Source organism: Xenopus tropicalis, chromosome 4 (genome assembly GCF_000004195.4).
Source record: "Xenopus tropicalis strain Nigerian chromosome 4, UCB_Xtro_10.0, whole genome shotgun sequence".
Lineage (NCBI taxonomy): Eukaryota > Metazoa > Chordata > Amphibia > Anura > Pipidae > Xenopus > Xenopus tropicalis.
Window position 1 is genome coordinate 66,738,401 of NC_030680.2, and position 19,918 is coordinate 66,758,318.

Sequence of the window (19,918 nt, forward strand, 5' to 3'; positions counted from 1 at the left end):
CCCACCTACGGGTGGGCGATATCGGGAAGGCATGTAGGCACGCGGCAATGGGGCAGTTGGTTCGGGGACCGCATCGGCTCGTTGATGTGGTCCCCGAACCAACTGCCCCATTGCCGCGTGCCTACATGCCGACTGGATTTTTTAAACTGGCCGATCGATATCTGGCCAATTTCAGGCCAGATATCGGTCGGCCAGGTCCCTCGGTTCTGCCCCTACACGGGCTGATAAGCTGCCGAATCGGTCCAAGGGACTGATATCGGCATATAATCGGCCCGTGTATGGGGACCTTAAAGGTGGCCATACACAGGCAGCTTTTTCAGCCGCCGATTCGTGCCCTTCAGACTGATTTGCCAGCTTATCTGCCCGTGTATGGGCATCCCCAACAGGCCTACGTTACCAATATCTGGCCTAAAATTGGCTAGTTCTCGATTGGCATTTTAATTTGATTGTTTGGCCAGTTTAAAGGAGAACTAAACCCTAAAGATGAATAAGGCTAGAAATGCCATATTTTATTTACTAAACTGACTTCACTATCTTAAAGTTTCAGCATTTCTATAGTAAGAATGATATAGGTTTTTACAGTTATCACAGCAGCTTCCCATTTTAGATTCTTTCAGGGACAGTGCACATGCTTAGTTATTAAATTCTCATGCTAATTGCACTGGTTTCAGAGCTGCCATATAATGCAAATAATAATGAATTACTAATCAGCCTTATACTTTTACATTTATATTCTATTCTTGTGCATCAGTCCCTAAGCTTAGGTAGGTAAAAGCAACGCAGAGCATGTGCTGGGAATCTGTAGAATAGAAGATGGGGAGCTACTGGGGAATCTTTGGAGGAACAACATCGTTCCTGCTAAATGGCTATGGTTGTCTTGGGCTAGTACAGAAGCCCAAAACATAATGTACAACATTTCTAAGTCTAATTCTTTATTAAGCTTTAGTTCTCCTTTAACCTGGAGATGCATGTGTATTTTCAAGTCTTTCTAATGTGTAAATAGTTATGTAATTGTTGTGTAAGGTATACCTCATTTTAATTAAGAAAGAAAATGTTTCACTTTTTTCCCATCTTAAATAAAAAATATTTTTTGTTTTATTAAAGGGAAGTGGAATTTCGTGAAACTCTAAACCATGCGTAAGTGGCTAATTTATTTTTTTATGCTAACCGCTGTGAACCTCAGGTGCTGCTAATGTTATTAATGTAGTATTTTCAATTTCATTTTGTCCCGCCTGGGCTGGATATAAAAGTATATGAGCAGATATTGTATTCTGTATCCTTTGTGGCTTACAGAACTTTCATAATGCTTGTTTTTTTCGCTTCTGATTACAAGGGGAATTATTTTCAAAATTTCTGTACATTTTTAAAAAAATGTGGCAGTGACATTTTTTTCTGGTGCACCCAGTGTGTTTATTTATAATGCTGGCATAATGCCTGTTACAGTTTGGAGAACTGGACATGTGTTACCCTATTTGTTAGGGCTGTGACAGATGGGGAGATTTGTCGCCCAGTGCCTAATCTCCTTGTGTGTCACAGCCCTTAAGGTCACTGGCATAATAAGTTTCATTAGATATTCCCTCTCGCACATAATCAGTAACATTTACATCTGCAAACAGCACATATGTGTTGTAAAGTTCATGCAGTCAAGAATGCAGGCTTACACAGGCAGAACTTACTTTCATAAAAAGTACCACATCTTACTCGGTACAAGTGCAAAAGTATAACCGGTTGAAATCTAGAAGAAAAGGGAGCAGCAATATACTATACAGATTACAGGAAAAAGTGACGGGCACAATTCCACAAAGCAGAAAAGAAAGTTATACTTACTTTGTAAGAAAACACAATTTTAGATCTTTTTTTTTTTAACTGCTTCAGGTCACTAGTTCATTAGGGAAATGTTCAGACCTGAAGAGATGCGATTGTAATTTGAAGAAAAAAAAATGTCCAAAAAATTATTATTCTCTACCAACCTTGTATTTATAGTTTATGTATGTGAGTGTATAGATTGGTAGGTGTGGGTTAGGTGTGCTGGGTTTACTTGGATGGGTTGAACTTGATGGACACAGGTCTTTTTTCAACCCTATGTAACTATGTAACTATGTAACCTTTTGTTGGTTCCAGTTAGAGCTCTTGTTTTTAATAAGTGTAGTGCTTTCTTGAAATTCCCATTATGTTGCCATTTTTCAATATTCATTCTATAAAACAGTTATCACATGGTGCAGTGTTCAATGTCTCTCTGTTCAGTCCAGGTATGTTAGAAGTAGTATGCAAAATTTCACAGAAAAAATGAATCTGGTTGTTCACTGTTTTGTCTACGTCTGAAATATAGTTTTCTTTACGCTGTAACTTTTTCCCCCCATGAAGGGCAGACCCATATGCAGATCCATATTATGACTTTGAAATGGAACGCTTCTGGCGAGGAGGCCAATATGAGAATTTCAGAGTACAGTATACAGAAACGGAACCCTATCGCTACAGGGTAAGACACCTTTTTATGCTTTTTGGTCACATCGTCTTCGCTTAATTTAAGAATCTTCTGTTGACTTGATGGACATTTCCAAAGTGTGATGTTGTCCTCTAACTCAATCGGTTACTAGCCTAGTTATTGCTCAGTCAGAAAGTCTGCTTGTATCTTCTACTGCCTACTTTATAATAATTAAAGCTAAACAAAAACAAAGCTACTGTAACTATAATTGCATTATGTAATGTCTGGGCATTATTCTAAAGGATATGGAAATGCCATTTACTTCTTTATATTTCAAGGTATGCATGCCAGGTACAGCAATTTATACTTTATACTTATATTGTACAAAATTTTTCCATGTGGTTGGGTTATTTATATGTTTAAATGTCCTCTCCATTTTGGCTGCCAGTATATGATACTGATGGTTGTTAATCTTAATGCTGCCAGACACAGGCATGTGTATTAATTATCCATCCAAATCAGCTATGAGCTTAGTTGTCCAATTTGACCATCCACTTGGATCGTATGAATGGATTGCAACAGAAATGGCACTGAAAATCATTAAAGAGATACTGACACCAGAAATTAAACCTTTGTTTATATCTATCATAACATTGTCTTTGCACCCCATTTATAATTTTATCAAAAAAGTATATATCCAATGCTTTTACATTATTTACCAGAACCCCATGTTCCTCTATGAGGAGGCTGCCATATATGTGCAGCAGGAGGCCGTTAGCATTAGAAGCTGTAACTGACAGGCTGAGAAGGGACAGTCAGGTTGGCAAAACAGTCAGGTTTAGGAACTTCAATTAACAATTACTTACAAAAGCAGAGCTATCAGTGAAAAACCATCAACATGACCAATAGGTAACTTTTAATGTACTTTCATATTTTGAAGAGTAGTTTTTTAGTGTCAGTATCACTTTAAGCTGGTCTTCTAATGCCTCATCCGTCCACCAGTAGGTGACACTATATTTCCTGTTCCGACAAATGGTCTGTTAAAGCAAAACTATACCCCCTGAATGAATACTAAACCAACAAATACCTAAATAGGTCATAATATAAAATATCTCACCAAACTGGAATATATATATCCATAAATATTGCTCTTTTACATCCTTTCCCTTGATCCACCATTTAGTGATGGGCTGTGTGACCTAGCATGTATGTGTGCCTTGGCTTGTTTGTGCGAATCCTATGATCTTAATTCTTAAATTTGGAATTTGCTATTTAGCAGCACCCAATAAGCACATACTACTAAAAAAGTATATTTTCATGAAAATGGTTTATTTAAATGAAGCAGCTTATTTATGCAATATATTTTTTATTGAAACCTTCCATATATCAATCCTAGAGATGGGTTGGACAGGCAAAAAAAAATGGGCAAAATGTCTGGTTATGTCCTTGCATGTATGACTAGCTTTAGTTAGTTTTTTCTGACCATTGCTAAAAGTATTTCAGACTACTAATATTTCAGTTTAAATTTATTATATGAGTTCTTAAAAGCTCAAAATTGTTCTTTTTCTGCCCCTTTAAGGAAAGAGATAGGGACAGACAACGTGACCGAGAAAGGGATCGGGACAGGGAACGAGACAGAGAACGTCGCCAACGAGAAAGGGAGAGAGAAAGAGAGCGAGACCGAGACAAGGAGAGACAGAGACGAAAAGAAGATTGGGAGAAAGATAGGACCAAAAGAGATGAGAAAGAGCGACAAAAAGAGAAGGAAAAAGACAAAGAGAAGGATAAAGACAAGACAAAAGTAAAGTCTCCACTCCTGGCAGGGGGGTAAGCTCTGTTTTCTTTTTGTTCTAGTTTATTACAGATTTGTTTAGATTTGCGTTTCTTGTTGCTTTGCAAAATGTTTTGTTTTAATTAAGATCCACTTTAATATGGATATTGTGGTCTGTTATGTAAGCAAAATTTAAACTTAGAAATATGGGCTTTGCTAGAAAAACTCCAGAGGGTAAGACACCGTTCAGCTCTTGTGACCTGTCATCATTACATAGGCTTAAAATTGAGTAAAGTTCCCAACCTTTGTAACATTCCTTTAAGTGCCTTGGATGTTTCGTACTTTCACTTTTTGTTGTGTGGCTGTGTGAAGGGTTACAGTGATACAGTAAGGTGCAGTAAAGGCACTTGCCATCCAAACTTCCCCAGTTCAGGTTAAGTACTTTCCTAGGTATTACAGGCCTATTGTATACTGCTTTGCAAACACTGGAATTTTTCTCTCCTCACATAACGTGACATTTATTTAGACAACTTTTCTCTTAGTTATCTTCCTGGTGTTATTGCTGCTCACTCAATTGTTTTGCTTTGAAATTTGACCTCGTCATGCTTGTGTTCACATGAACGGCTTACTTCAGCCTGTATGCTTATGTAATTTGTTGTCGGTGCAAGAAAGTTACATTTGAAACAAAATACCAAATATTGTTATGTAAAAGATGCTTTACTGTTGTGTGGTTATGTAGTGACTTGGAATTTTTCTTAAAAATATCTGGAAGCTTGCAGGCCTGATAGGATTTTAGGCAACAACTTAGCATTGTGGCAAAGGGGAAAAGGCTTTTTTTTTTTTTTTTTTCCTCAAAGGTGCTGTGCTTCACCCTGCCACCTGTTAACCCAAAAACCACAGGATCCAACCTCTGTTATTGACTCTATATGATTGGTTTATTGCCAAAAAATAGTTTATTAGTTCATGAAGCGCATTATTAACTGCTATAGTCAGCTAGTAAGCAAGGCTTTCTGTAAATTATAATGGCTTCTACACTCGCAAGGCATTTTTGACAAAGATGCCAGCAGCATCTGAAATACAATTTATAATGCAGAAGAATTGGAATTGCTGTACAGGTATAGGACCCGTTATCCAGAATGTTCGGGACCAAGGGTATTTCGGATAAGGGGTCTTTCTGTTATTTGGATCTCCACACCTTAAGTCTACTAAAAAATCAATTGAACATTAATTAAACTCAATAGGATTGTTTTGCATCCAATAAGGATTATTTATATCTTAGTTGGGATCAATTATAAGGTACTGTTTTATTACTGCAGAGAAAAAGAAAATCATTTTTAAAATTCTGAATTATTTGATTAAAATGGAGTCTATGGGTGACGGGCTTTCTGGATAACGGCTTTCCGGATAAGGGATCCCATACCTGTATTCCTATTAATCTGTAATATAATGTGAAGTGCAGATATACCTATAGGTATAAGGGCTCTGGCACATGAGGAGATTTGTCGAAGAGATTTCATGCGAGTTGAGCTCCAGGCGAACTGCTACCCATGGTACACTCAACAGTTACCCCCCCCTCATGTTTACTCAAGTCGCTCAGAAAAGGGTCTGTGTGCGATTTGAAACAGCAGGCGATTTGAAGTAGCCTCGTATGTTTTGACGCTGGCGATTTCCATTGATTTAGCATTGGCGTCTTGTCGCTCGTCTTGTCGCCAAATCGCTCTTTTAAAAATCGCCGGCGACAAATCTCCTCGTGTGCCAGAGCCCTTTAACCTTTAAACAACTGCTCTTAGAGAAAAGGCACATGAGATGTTTACACTGGCAGCTTGCCAGTGGAGAGAACAACAGCAGGGGTCAAAACACCACTGTTTGTCTGTCGCCAATCCTAATACTGTTGAGTGTTAAGTGCCCAATCTCATGCGCATAGAATAGTGACAGGCTCTGTACCCAAATACTCTTACTACAAGCCAGTGACTGGAGGGACATGTGCTGAACAAGCAGTAGAGCCTATGACCATTGTTCTCAAGGCCATCATCAGAATCTTAGGACTAAAGTAAACTAAATCATCAGTTCCTCTTCTGACCAGTTCAGGTTATCCTTTAACATTGCGATAGAAGCCCACATTGCATTGCACAATGTCCAGTAGCCCTAATTGTGTGACATTCTCAAGAGAGATGAGAAGGTATTGAGTAAGAGTGAGATTTCTGTGCTACACAGCAGCTTGATACGTTGCCTAGTTTTTAACAACTGTCTGTTTCAAATATACATGTATATGCTTTATGTGTGTTAGTATTGGTCATTTGGTACAGGAGGGTGCAGTTTTCTTGCTTACGGTTTGTGGTCAGTTAACCTGTGCCCAGGGTTGGTGCAAGTTTAGTAAAGAGAATGACAGTTCTAAGACAGTGCTGTCCAACTTCTGTGGTACCGAGGGTCAGAATTTTTCTGGCCTACCTGGTCTGAGGGCCGATAATGGAAGCCAATTTTGACCACTCACCTTTTTTTAAATCACACCCTTGGTATCACAAGAGCTATTAATGCCATACCCACATTAATTGTAATGACACAGCAAAAATCCAAATAGTTATTGCTCACTGCAGGGATATCACCCATCACTAATATGTGAAAGAAGTTTATTAAAGAGCAAGGAAAGCCTGTACCCCAAGTCTGCAATATGTTATAGCTATCCCCTTGCTGTACCTGGTCGCTGAATTATTTTTTCCAAAAAGTACACATTACTCCTGCTGTGCCCCCTAATAAGATCGCTAATTCAAGCTCGGTCGTGGCCGCCATTTTACTTTGAGTGACATCATCAGAACTATCTGCACATGCGCCAAAATTAAGGTGTAGCAGAGCAGCTAAGGATGCACAATGGCAGTATACAGGAGCTGTGGATATGCAGTGCTGGTAGATGGCAGCAGGCAGGTTGGAGGAGCTGAGCAAAACACTGATCGCTTCAGAGGAGAACTAACTAATAAGCGCTATTGGTGCTCTTGGTGAGCACTGGTGAGCAGGGGGGAGGGTTCTACAAGATAAGTGTTGGTGCATGCTTCCTGTCACGGCTTAGAAAGCTTGCTTGCAGCGCTGCCTACTGATTCTATTATATGCACCTGCTTGGAGTGTGCTGCACTCGATAAACAACCAGCCTCTCTCTCAGGAGCCTTTCCTTCTCCTTTACGTCATATTAAATCACACCCTTAAATCCATATGCCTCCTCATCCCTGCCAGGTTCACCTCCCATAGGCAGCCTAGGGCAGGCAGAGTATGGCACACACAGGCAGCCTATGGGCAGGGCAGACAGAGTTTGCCACTCACAGGCAGCCTAGGGCAGGGCAGGCAGAGTAGGGAAGGAGACAGTGAATCATATAATGATTATGCAAGTATCTGATGGTGACTGCTTCAAGATGAGCAGTTTGTACATTGTGAACAAGACAGGGTCTTATAGGTGTGAACACGGGGGTGTAAATAATGCAGGTGCATACAGGTGTGAACAATACAAGGGGTTATATGTGTGAACAATACAGGGGTTTACAGCCTGAATCTGAGGTGTGAATAATGCAGGGGCTAGTTAATCTGAGTACTGATATCATTTAAAGTTTACACAAAGGTTAAGCAGTCACAGCAGCCAGACAGAATGGGGGCCACGGGTCGCCAGTTGAATAGCATGCCATATACAGGTCTATATAACTACATGTATTCTCACTGCAGGCAATAATTAAACTCTGGTTTCCTTGAGTGAAAGGTGGTTTACACAAATCTAAAATAAGTTCATGGTATAAGACTAATGCTAGAAGTACAATGGGAGTTCTGTGCTCCATTTACACATGATCCCCACTACCTTGTCCCCCATCTCATACCACTAGAAACAGTTTTGGATATACAATGGGAAAGTAGGGGCATACACTGACAGAGGATCTAAGTTAAAAAAAAACAGCCTCTGGGGATGGTTAAATATACCTGTAAAGAATATACTTTTCTGTTCAATGGAGGTAGCTGTCATATATTAATTGAAATAAAGCCAAATAAAATAACACAATATGAAACCAGCTGTTTCCTTGTTCTGTAAAACATAGAACCCATTTGTATTGTAGCCTTAAAATATTTCCCTGCTGTAATAAATACTGACAAAGATAACCACACCCGGCTTGTTTTCATGCAGAATAAGAATGGCACAGAGCATTTTCATTGCTGACTGAAATACACCCAAAACTAGAATTCTGACAGAAACACGCTGTGTGTGGCCAGGCGGATTCAGTGCTTCAGGGTACCAACCCAACTTAAAGATTTTTTTTTGAGTGGAGGGACTGATTATTGGCAAGAGTTTTTCTACTTGCCAAGAATCAGCCCTGAGTGGCATAGCCCTTAATGTGGATATTTTTCAGAATGGTGTTAAAGCGGCTCTATTTAAGTGGTTTACTGTTAGCCTTTGTATCCAAATGTATTGATGCACAGATAGAGGGTTTAAGACACGGATCTACTTGTCATGTCTGCAAAAATAGACCATACTGATAATTTACTTAGAACTTACGTGTGTTTAGCAGAGACAATTCCAAGTATTGTCTATGGCAGGGTATGTTCTCGCATTTTGTAGCTGTGACAAGTAGGTGCTACTAAGTAGATGCATGTGTCTTCACCCCAAATGGAATAGAGGTCAAAATGGTTGAAAGAAGAGGCTTTAAAAACAAAAGAGAAAATAAGACCAACATGTCTAGAGCTTTATTTGTTTAATAATCACATCAAATTACCCAGTGACAAAAGATGCAGATTATTTTTTGCAATTTATCACACTTTTGTTCTGGTGGTCATTTTGTAAATATAAGCTTGGCTGTCACGGGACCCTTGGATAGGATGTATGCATCATAAAACATAAACCTACCTGAATGTGCATCTTTTTCCAGTCAAATGATGTTTCATTATCTCCTCAGGACAGGCTGATTTCACACTAAATCAGTACCTTTACACTAAATCAGTTCTGCCTTGTCCGCTTTTAAAATTATTTTTTGTTTGTGTCCCCATTCAGTATTTACCTTGTAGCAGTGTCATAGTTAAATGAGTGTCTGCACTGAGCAGTCTACATGGCATTCCGGACATTCCCAGGTATTATTGAGTTTCCCAGTGACATAATAAGGTTTTCTATTAATAGTTACTCTGTAGCTAAAAATATATACCCTGCTTACTAAAAATAGTTTACCTTCTCAGGCCTGGTGTGTTTATCTTAGATAATTGCTTGTACCAGTAAGTTCTTCACCTGCAAGGTATTTTCTGCCAAAGAGTTCTCTCTCTCCAGATTAACACTGATAAATGTGTCTAAATGTAAATAACATTTACATCGTTGGTTAATCGACTTCAGGTACAAGTAGCATAACATTGCCTTGGGAAAGATACCTTTTGGATAAGGCTTCTATATATATAGTTCCTGAGGAATCCCTGCACATTGCTTTGTTCTGCTGAGGGATAATTTCATATGCTGCCAAGTCTGTCTAGGAAATAAATGTCTAATAAATGCCTAATTTGCTGTTGGGCAGCAAACGCATAAGTAAGATGTACAGTGTGTTTTAAAGGCCAAGTGCATATGACCTTTTTCATTTCTTAGCATTCCATACTATTTATAGCACAAAAATTACAACTTGAAAACAATACCCAAGATAACTTCCCCTTCGCTGGCTTCAGAAAAGTGACTGAATGGAATAGGTTGCATTAAATGTGTGTTACCATTATTGGGCAACATCAGCAATTATGGGTGTCTGGGATGCAAGGTTGCCTAAAACTATCTACTGAGCTGACGAAACAGATTGCTATGTTCTATATCTGTGCTTTCCAACTTTTTCTGGTGCAGCCTAAATTTTAGTTAGTGCTCTAAATAATGTAAGTGACACTCGTTGGGCAGCCTATGTACCCTGTTCTGTAAGGTAGGTTTACCAGATTTTTAAAGTGAAAAAAATTTGGGGACAACCAGCTTGTTAAGTGCGTCATGCAATTTTTTAATGGGGTAATGTCTAATTTTTGACCTCTCCTAACTGACCACACCCACTCATGGTCCTGGCCATAAAGTTCCATATAGTAAAATACAGTAAATTAATATGTTAGGAAATTATTCTTTGTGGCTCTTGTCACTGTTCCTGGCACATTGGTGCAGCAGTCACACAATAGTTCCTGTCACTGCAAAATCCATGTCCCCTACAGCTGAATTGTGCAGCATGTAAGCCAATAACAGTGATCAGGGACTCTGAACTAGAGCACTTTTCTCGGGGGGCATGGTCCTGAAAAGCAGCTGATAGGAACCCTGCTGTAAGACTGATCCCTTATAAATTAGCAAAGTGTTTCTCCTTTCAGATACATTCCAATGGTTGGAGGTTGAGGTTACCTGTAATTGAGCACCTTTTTCTAAATATTGCTACTTGTGTAAAGTTCAGTATCACAAAACAGGGAGAGAATGCTGTATTAAAGGAACAGTAACACCAAAAAATTAAAATATATTAAATAAATTAATACACTGCTGCCCTGCACTGGTAAGCATTGTGTATTTGCTTCAGAAACACTACTAGCGTTTATATAAATACCCTGCTGTGAAGCCATGGGGGCAGCCATTTAATAGGAGAAAATGCATAGGTTACATCAGGGCTGTGGAGTCGGTAGATAAATTCTCCGACTCCTCAGTTTCTGATACTTCCAACTCTGACTCCACGACTCCGACTCCTCTGTTTTTAATATGCTAATGTATTTTATACATCCAGGAAGGGGACGGGGCACTTACAACACAACACAACTGAACTGATAATAAACTGATAGACAATTTTATCTATACTCCTACTTCTAATGATTTCCCTAGAATCCCATAGTCATGTTTAAAGTTTAAGCTAACATTACAGCTGAATTACAGCAGTTTTTCAAATGTTTTAAAGCTTCAGTCTTAAAGGAACAGTAACCCCAAAAAATGAAAGAGCTTTAAAGTAATAAAAATATAATGCACTGTTGCCCTGCACTGGTAAAACTGGTGTGTTTGCTACAGTAAAACTACTATAATTTATATAATAAGCTGCTGTGTAGTCACGGGGGCAGCCATTCAAGCTGGAAAAAAGGAGAAAAGGCACAGGTTACATAGCAGATAACAGACAAGTTCTGTAGAATACAATAGTGTTTTATCTGTTATCTGCTATGTGCCTGTGCCTTTTCTCCTTTGAATGGCTGCCCCCATGGCTACACAGCAGCTTATTTATATAAATTATAGTAGGGTTTCTGTAGCAAACACCCCAGCTGTACCAGTGCAGGAATGGCTGCCCCCATATTACACAGCAGCTTATTTATATAAATTATAGTAGATTTTCTGAAGTAAAAACACAGTGCAGGGCAGCAGCACATTATATTTTAGTTACTTTTATACACTTTCATTTTTTGGTGTTACTGTTCCTTTATTGACTATCCATTCCCTTCACGTATACAAGTATTTCTAGTCCTGCAATTTTTTTTTACTTAATTAGTTATCAGTGAGAGTTAGGCTAGGTTCCCAGTGGCCATTGGGTTCCCTGTAACAGAGGAACACGATGCAGTGGAGCTGCCGCACCTTAACTGTGCGTTACATCCCATTTAGTGAAGCATACAGTCAATGAAAAGCATGCTTCATGGTCGCTCAACGTGTTGGGCTTTATTCTTATAGCAGAGAAGTAATTAATTATGACTGTTTGTGAATTGGGACATTTAAACTTGCTTTATTTTTTTTTTTTTTATTCCCATTTAAATTTAGTAGGAGTCGGAGTCGGTTCATTTTTTGCCGACTCCAACTCCAGGTACCCAAAATTGCCTCCGACTTCGACTCCACAGCCCTGGGTTACATAGCAGCTAACAGATAAATTCTGGAGAATACAATGGTGTGTTATCTGCTATGTAACCTGTGCCTTTTCTCTTTTTTTTCCAGTTTGAATGGCCGCCCCCATCTATACACAGCTGCTTATTAATATAAACTATAGTAGGGTTCCTGAAACAAACACACCAGTTTTACCAGTGCAGGGCAACAGTACATTATAATTTTAATTACTTTAAAACACTTTCACTTTTCACAGTGTTACTGTTCCTTTAACAGGAAAATGGCACCAAATCTTTTTACGAAGTGATAATAAATTAGAAACATTTTCAGAAATCATAATCTGTACAGTCATTTATATATGTTCTGTACATGAAGAGGTTGTTTTCCATTCTGCAGGCCAAACCATGTAGTCACATGCAGCTTGGGGTATGGATCGCCAAACTGATGTGATTGTCACGTTCTGGGGCAAACTAAACAGATTGAGAATCATGTCTAGCCAGTGGGAATCATGGGCTGACAGGATTTTCTGCCTGGAGCAACAGTGATGCAGTATGATTGTGTGAGTTTTCTGTGAAATGGTCAGGGAATTTGTAAATAGTGCACTACTAAAATAAGAGTACATAGTAGCTAATGAAAACATGAAATCCTCATATAACAGTATCAAATCTAGTTAAAAAAAAAAATAGCAGTAGGGGACCCAGGACCCTTAGGATACCTTCTTTTGCTTTTCCCCACAATTAAGCTGGATCGCCATGAGTAGTGTGCTTTACTTGTGGCAATCCAAAGGTTAGGCAAAGGGAAGGCATTTATCAGGAGTTTTTTCACCTAACTAGACCAAAGCATTACTAACTATTGCTGTCAGTTAAACTTCTAAACAGATGAAAACAGTCTTAAAGCGAAAGGTCTCTCTCTTGCCGATCCTATCGGCAGTTCCTCCGCTGGGTCACAAATACTTTCAGAGAACAATGATCAGTGCCAAAGGCTACAGAGAGGGAAAACAAATACCACACCTAGCGCAATATGCCAGATTTTGAGAAAAAGATAGTTTTAAAAAGTCCCAGTACACAAATAGTTAATTCTGCAAAAATGCAATAGTGAGTGTGAGTTTTTCTTAATCTGGCACATCTGGCCATATTTTTGACCCATTTTTGATCAATGCAGGATGGCGATTGCTATCGGCAAGAACAGATCATATAGTAAAGCATAACCTCCTCTGGTCATTCTAACTAATGTTCTTGAGCCTTCAGAAATGCTGATTTGTATATTGTACTTACTGTATGCTAATGAACCCTCCTTTACATTTATACGTTTGACAGTTGCAAAGTGTTGCATGTTCCAACTCCTATTTCCATGCCTTAGGCTTGCAAGGAACTTGATACCTTTGATGAAAAGGGAGAGACCTCATTTGTCTTAAACATTTTCAACTACTTAATGACTGTACGGTTTTCAGGCTTCTGCAAACAGTATTGTTGTATGGATTTTTAAATTTCCTCCATAAAAAAAGTAAAAGAGTTTAAGAAAAATAATTGGTATATAGGATACTGGCACTTTACATAGGCTCACTGTAAAACTAGCAGAAAGCTGCTGCTTTGTATTAGGAGGTTGGAGTCCATTTGAGCCTCAACAGGTTTGCTGTCAATCTTCACAAGTGAGGATGCCCTTGCAGTTTGAGAAACAGTGGTTTAACCCCTTAATAGCCACTTGTACTATGTATATGAGGTACTTCTGCTAACACTGAGATTCTGTGCTGCTGGGTGCCCTTCTAATCTGTCCTGCATAAAAATTTACTGGTCACCACCAGTGTGGTGTGCAAGATCGACATATCCAGATACTGAAAGGGCTAAACATGGCACTACCGTTCTGCACTGGGCAGAGAAATTTTCTGAGATCTTGGTAACTCCTGATCATTGTTACTGAAGTCATAAAAGAAACCCTAGTCCGAAGGTGGGGAGAAGAGAGGTGCCGACAGCAACTGCTATCATCTCACCTTATCTTGCATGAGTTCAGTTAGTATACACATTATATTGTGCATTTGTACTTTGCCCCCTGTGTCTGAACTTCGAGAAATATTTTTTGCAATTGTAAATTTTGCACTATATTTTTTTTTATTTTTTCGTGAGGAAGCAGCTAACAACCGTGTATTAATATAGCACTGAAGATCTCATTCAAGTTTTTTCAAGAGCGCTGAGTATTGTTTTTAATTTAGAAATTTTTTTTTCTTTTGATATCTCTATAAATAAATGTTTTTATTTTTGAAAGTTTGGTTTGTTTTTCTGCATCTTTTCTCCATATGCACAACTACGAAAATTAGCTAATGTAAAAAGGGTAGTATATTTTCCCATTAAACTGAAAGTCACATTCTACTACTTGTTCATGTGAGCACAGGCAGTGAAGTGGATAGTAATTGCTTATTGAGAAAAAAGTGTAAAAAATATTGCTGGCGCCGTTTTTCACAGTGAGGGCAGTGAGGTTGGGGAATGCCCATCCTAGTGATGTGGTAATGGCAGATTCTGTTAATGCCTATAAGAGATGCTTGGATGAGTTCTTGACCAAGCATAGTATCCAAGGCTATTGTGATACTAAAATCTACAGTATATAAGGTTTATGTATGTGAGTGTTATAGATAGGTAAGTATAGGTTGTGTGTGCTGGTTTTACTTGGAAGGGTTAAACTTTTTTTTCCCTGGTCTTTTTTCAACCTTTTGTATCTATGTAATCAAGTGCTCCAGTAATATTTGTTGTCATGATAATGGCAATTCATAAATGTTGAGGTAAACCTGTATATTGTTTTTTCATTGGTAAACCTGTTTAGCTTCGTATGCATCTCTTAAAAAAAAAAAAAAAATCCTGCATTACAGCTTTATTACATGCCAGGTGCAATCCATCCAGGAAAGAGCCGTGTCCTGTGTTTACTTCAAGCACATTCTATATTCGTTCAGTTGTATTTGTAAACTGTACAGAAACTCTGGTGATGTTGCAGGAAATGGTGATGCAAGTTGATATTGCCGAATGCTGACGCAACCTCTTTCCTCTGATGTCGCACTTTACATTACACAAATAGCCTGTTTTCAGTAGCAAGCTAATAAAATTAGCTTCTGATTAAAATGGAAGAAAGGCTTCCAAGCTGTCCAGTCAGATCTGATCATTTCAATAATGGCTGCGAATGTTGGACACAAGGATTATTTTACTTTTTAGTAAAGCTGGCTGTCTTCACCTCACATCGCATTTGTAGGAAATATATTGCCAATGCAGGTTAACAGTAATTGATTATGTTATGTTTTTAATTAGCTCCCAGAGTAACCTGCCATAGACTTGCATTGAAATCATCTGACAAGTGTTGTATCAGACATTAGTTGCCTGAAATGCATGAGAGTTTTTCCATGCAAATGGGGCAGAAATGTCCTCCATTGACCTTTGTAACCAGAGCATTTGTTAGTTGATAATAGCCTGGAAACTCACTGGAAAGTGTGTTGTTTTCAAGCTACCACCTCTTAATAAGCACTCTCAGGACTAATGGGGGTACTTTGAAGCCCCCTTCTTAAAATTATGATGCTCAAAGCACCCAAAAGTACCTTAGGTACCATTACCTACAAGCAGGAACTGGCTTCAAATCTGGCCTCCCTTTGAGAAAGTTGGCAGGCTAATGGCCCATTTTCTTTTATCGATGTGTGACCGTGCAACTGGAAAGGGTGGAAAAGAACCTGATCTGAGCTGTGGTTGGTTTAGCATGGCCTGGTCATGGCCTGTTATCTTATTGTTGACCCAAGGGCTAAATGTTGAATTCTACATTTCTCTTATAACTTGTGTAAGCTTCATGAAGTAATTTTAACATTAAGCCAACATTCACATAGGTAACAAGTCTGCTCTTGCGAAAATACATACATTTATAAATTAACCAAATATACTACAATAGCATATAAATACCCATGTATTTTACTCCAACTTTTTTTTACTGGTATAAAGTAACTTACGCATGGGCCTTGTTGCCTCAGTCCCAGTGGTGGAAATAATTTTAACAGCTGAATGTCTATGTCTAAGAGCAGCAGGCTAAACTGCATATTTCCCTAATGGAAGCATAGGTGTGTGTGTACACACCCAGCAGCTACAGAGCTCTGTTCCATTTTGGCTGACACTAGCAAAAATGCCCTTAGGTCAAGTACATGGATTTTTTCCTTTTGTTTTTTTTTTTGTCAGTAATTTGAGTTAGCTCTAATAATCTGCTAGGAAAGGCAGCCCTCCCCCCAAAAAATATAGTAGATCTGCCAATCAAAATCTGACTATGACTTCTGCATAAAGATGGAATAAATAGAGGCAGATTTCTGAGAGGGGAAAGTGATGGGAAATAAGAGAGACAGATGCTGAGAGGTAATGAAGAGTAACTTAATTCCAGAAACGGTATAGAATTGAAGTGCAATAAAGCTTGTATTCAGTTTTTCTTTTTGTGATTGTTCCTGATTAAATAAATAATAATGCTAAAAAGCAGTGACAGCTGCCCCTGTATCAAAGCGCTTTTCATAGCAATTAACATATTATATATAATATATATATATATATATATATATATTCACCTAAGATAATCTAAGCAGTGTTTACATGATACAAGTTGCAGATATGTTGGGTCTGCAAAACTGCAACTTTTTCAAATTGCAGTTTTTATGCAATTGCATAAAAATCCAGCGTCAAAAATCTGAAAAACTCAAGTTTCGAAGCAAAGAAGGAACCCGTAACGGAAGACATATCTGCCATTGACTTCTACATGATCTTGACAAGTTTTAGCTTGGGTGTTGTCGGGTTCAGATTTTTAGCCATTTTGTCACATAGTAAATCTCTCTGGTAGCATCTGTCTAGTCCCACCACATACCACATGCTGTATTTGCAGAAGCACTCAGTCCTTCAAACGTCTGTTCTATCATAATCCTCAAAGTGATGAGCCAGGTTTAACCCAACCCCTCACTATCTGCATAACTAAATGCAACAACATTTTGTCATGACAATGCAATTTTTGAAATTTTTGACTATGCATTCTAGGATTAGAAATTGTTATGGGCGACGACTGCATGATGTGGTCCTCTCCTGCTAGGCCTGCATTGGCCTCTGTTATGATCTGATTGTTGGCCCAGCGAGTAAAGAATCTGATCAGCCGAATTAGGCTCAGCGTGTAGGCAACCACATTGGACATAGTTGCCCCTTTGGTAAACTTGCCAAATCAGAGTTCTTCATGTAGGCCAGCTTTAGAAGCTGCATTATTAGAACTTACCTACCTGTTCTGCAGACTGTAAAGCTGCTGCTGATGTTCTGTTGTAAATGTATTGTGGAACTACAGCACGGCATTATCTTTAATCATTAAACAATTACACTTTGTTCAATTAAACCAATACAGCGATATGAAATACAAATAAGCATGAAAACGTAAATATTTATTAACATTCTAATGTGCTACACACTGTTTGGCAGCTGTATCGCTTAAAGAGTTAATGTGTACGCAATAAAACTGCTGTTTTCTTTATGATATCAGAATGCAGATACTGTATAAGGGACAGCCGTTGTAACAGTGGAAATTCACAGCCCCATCTAAAAGTCCAAGAATAAGAAATTGGTTGTGTCACAGCAGGGATATGACATCAAACTTGCATTATTGGCAGCAGATAAGCAAGTACCATTGGTAGTACTATGCAAATAAAAAATACGTAACAGGACAATGCAGGTTGTTTGTGTAAATGTCGATCTAGATAAACTTCTCTTCCTGGTTAAATGGAACCTTCCAAAAATAGTTATTGCAGCCACACCTTCACTCTCAGTTAAGCGCTGTGATTTTATATTATTGCTGCATTCGTTGATTTAAAGGGGATATCCCCCAAATATATATATTTTTTCTTATTAAAGTTTATTTTTAAACAACTTTTCAATGTACATAAATGATCAATTATTTTTGTATGTGATGTTGCAATTGAAAGCAGTTATGTTTGACCTTTTCAGTGCAAGTGCAGGATCATAAACAGACTCCTCTTCCCCAGCTGTAGTTTTTAGAGGGGAGAGATCCCCAAAACAAACACCCCCTCCCCCCCCCCCCTTTTTTTTTTAAGACGCCAGCAGAGAGTGGAGATAAAGTACAAGTTACTGTTTTAATTCAAAGAAAAAGGAAATCCGTTTTGGAATGAAGCCTATCAGAGATGGCCTTCCTGTAATTCTGAACTTTACAGATTATTGGTTTCCGGATAATTGATCCCATACCTGTACCTTGGTTGCTAAACATCTAAGGCAATAAATAGACCAATTGCACCAAAAATGTGTTTTCAATGCACCCTGCATTCTTAAAAATGATGTGTTGCTTCAGAAGAACAGTTATAGTTTACAAGAATGAAGGTGCGGTGTAGCCATTAATGTTGAATAGGCCAAAAGGGTTTGTAGGGTTACACACACAAAATATACAGTGGCTTGCAAAAGTATTCGGCCCCCTTGAACTTTTCCACATTTTGTCACATTACAGCCACAAACATGAATCAATTTTATTGGAATTCCACGTGAAAGACCAATACAGAGAGGTGTACACGTGAGAAGTGGAACGAAAATCATACATGATTCCAAACCTTTTTTACAAATAAATAACTGCAAAGTGGGGTGTGCGTAATTATTCAGCCCCCTTTGGTCTGAGTGCAGTCAGTTGCCCATAGACATTGCCTGATGAGTGCTAATGACTAAATAGAGTGCACCTGTGTGTAATCTAATGTCAGTACAAATACAGCTGCTCTGTGACGGCCTCAGAGGTTGTCTAAGAGAATATTGGGAGCAACAACACCATGAAGTCCAAAGAACATACCAGACAGGTCAGGGATAAAGTTATTGAGAAATTTAAAGCAGGCTTAGGCTACAAAAAGATTTCCAAAGCCTTGAACATCCCATGGAGCACTGTTCAAGCGATCATTCAGAAATGGAAGGAGTATGGCACAACTGTAAACCTACCAAGGCAAGGCCGTCCACCTAAACTCACAGGCTGAACATGGAGAGCGCTGATCAGAAATGCAGCCAAGAGACCCATGGTGACTCTGGACGAGCTGCAGAGATCTACAGCTCAGGTGGGGGAATCTGTCCATAGGACAACTATTAGTCGTGCACTGCACAAAGTTGGCCTTTATGGAAGAGTGGCAAGAAGAAAGCCATTGTTAACAGAAAACCATAAGAAGTCCCGTTTGCAGTTTGCCACAAGCCATGTGGGGGACACGGCAAACATGTGGAAGAAGGTGCTCTGGTCAGATGAGACCAAAATGGAACTTTTTGGCCAAAATGCAAAACGCTATGTGTGGCGGAAAACGAACACTGCACATCACTCTGAACACACCATCCCCACTGTCAAATATGGTGGTGGCAGCATCATGCTCTGGGGTGCTTCTCTTCAGCAGGGACAGGGAAGCTGGTCACAGTTGATGGGAAGATGGATGGAGCCAAATACAGGGCAATCTTGGAAGAAAACCTCTTGGAGTCTGCAAAAGACTTGAGACTGGGGCGGAGGTTCACCTTCCAGCAGGACAACGACCCTAAACATAAAGCCAGGGCAACAATGGAATGGTTTAAAACAAAACATATCCATGTGTTAGGATGGCCCAGTCAAAGTCCAGATCTAAATCCAATCGAGAATCTGTGGCAAGATCTGAAAACTGCTGTTCACAAATGCTGTCTATCTAATCTGACTGAGCTGGAGCTGTTTTGTAAAGAAGAATGGGCAAGGATTTCACTCTCTAGATGTGCAAAGCTGGTAGAGACATACCCTAAAAGACTGGCAGCTGTAATTGCAGCTTCTACAAAGTATTGACTCAGGGGGCTGAATAATTACGCACACCCCACTTTGCAGTTATTTATTTGTAAAAAATGTTTGGAATCATGAATGATTTTCGTTCCACTTCTCACGTGTACACCACTTTGTATTGGTCTTT

General features: G+C 39.0%; 1 protein-coding gene across 3 annotated transcripts in view; it reads left to right on the forward strand.

Moving 5' to 3' along the window:
- Positions 1–19,918, forward strand: part of zc3h18 (zinc finger CCCH-type containing 18) — a 67,811-nt gene that overhangs the window by 28,561 nt on the left and 19,332 nt on the right. For all 3 annotated transcript variants that reach the window (XM_031900798.1, XM_031900797.1, XM_031900799.1), the window contains exons 7-9: positions 1,105–1,137; positions 2,365–2,479; positions 4,005–4,252. In XM_031900798.1, the coding sequence (XP_031756658.1) occupies positions 1,105–1,137; positions 2,365–2,479; positions 4,005–4,252 (396 nt within the window). The remainder of the gene's footprint in view (positions 1–1,104; positions 1,138–2,364; positions 2,480–4,004; positions 4,253–19,918) is intronic.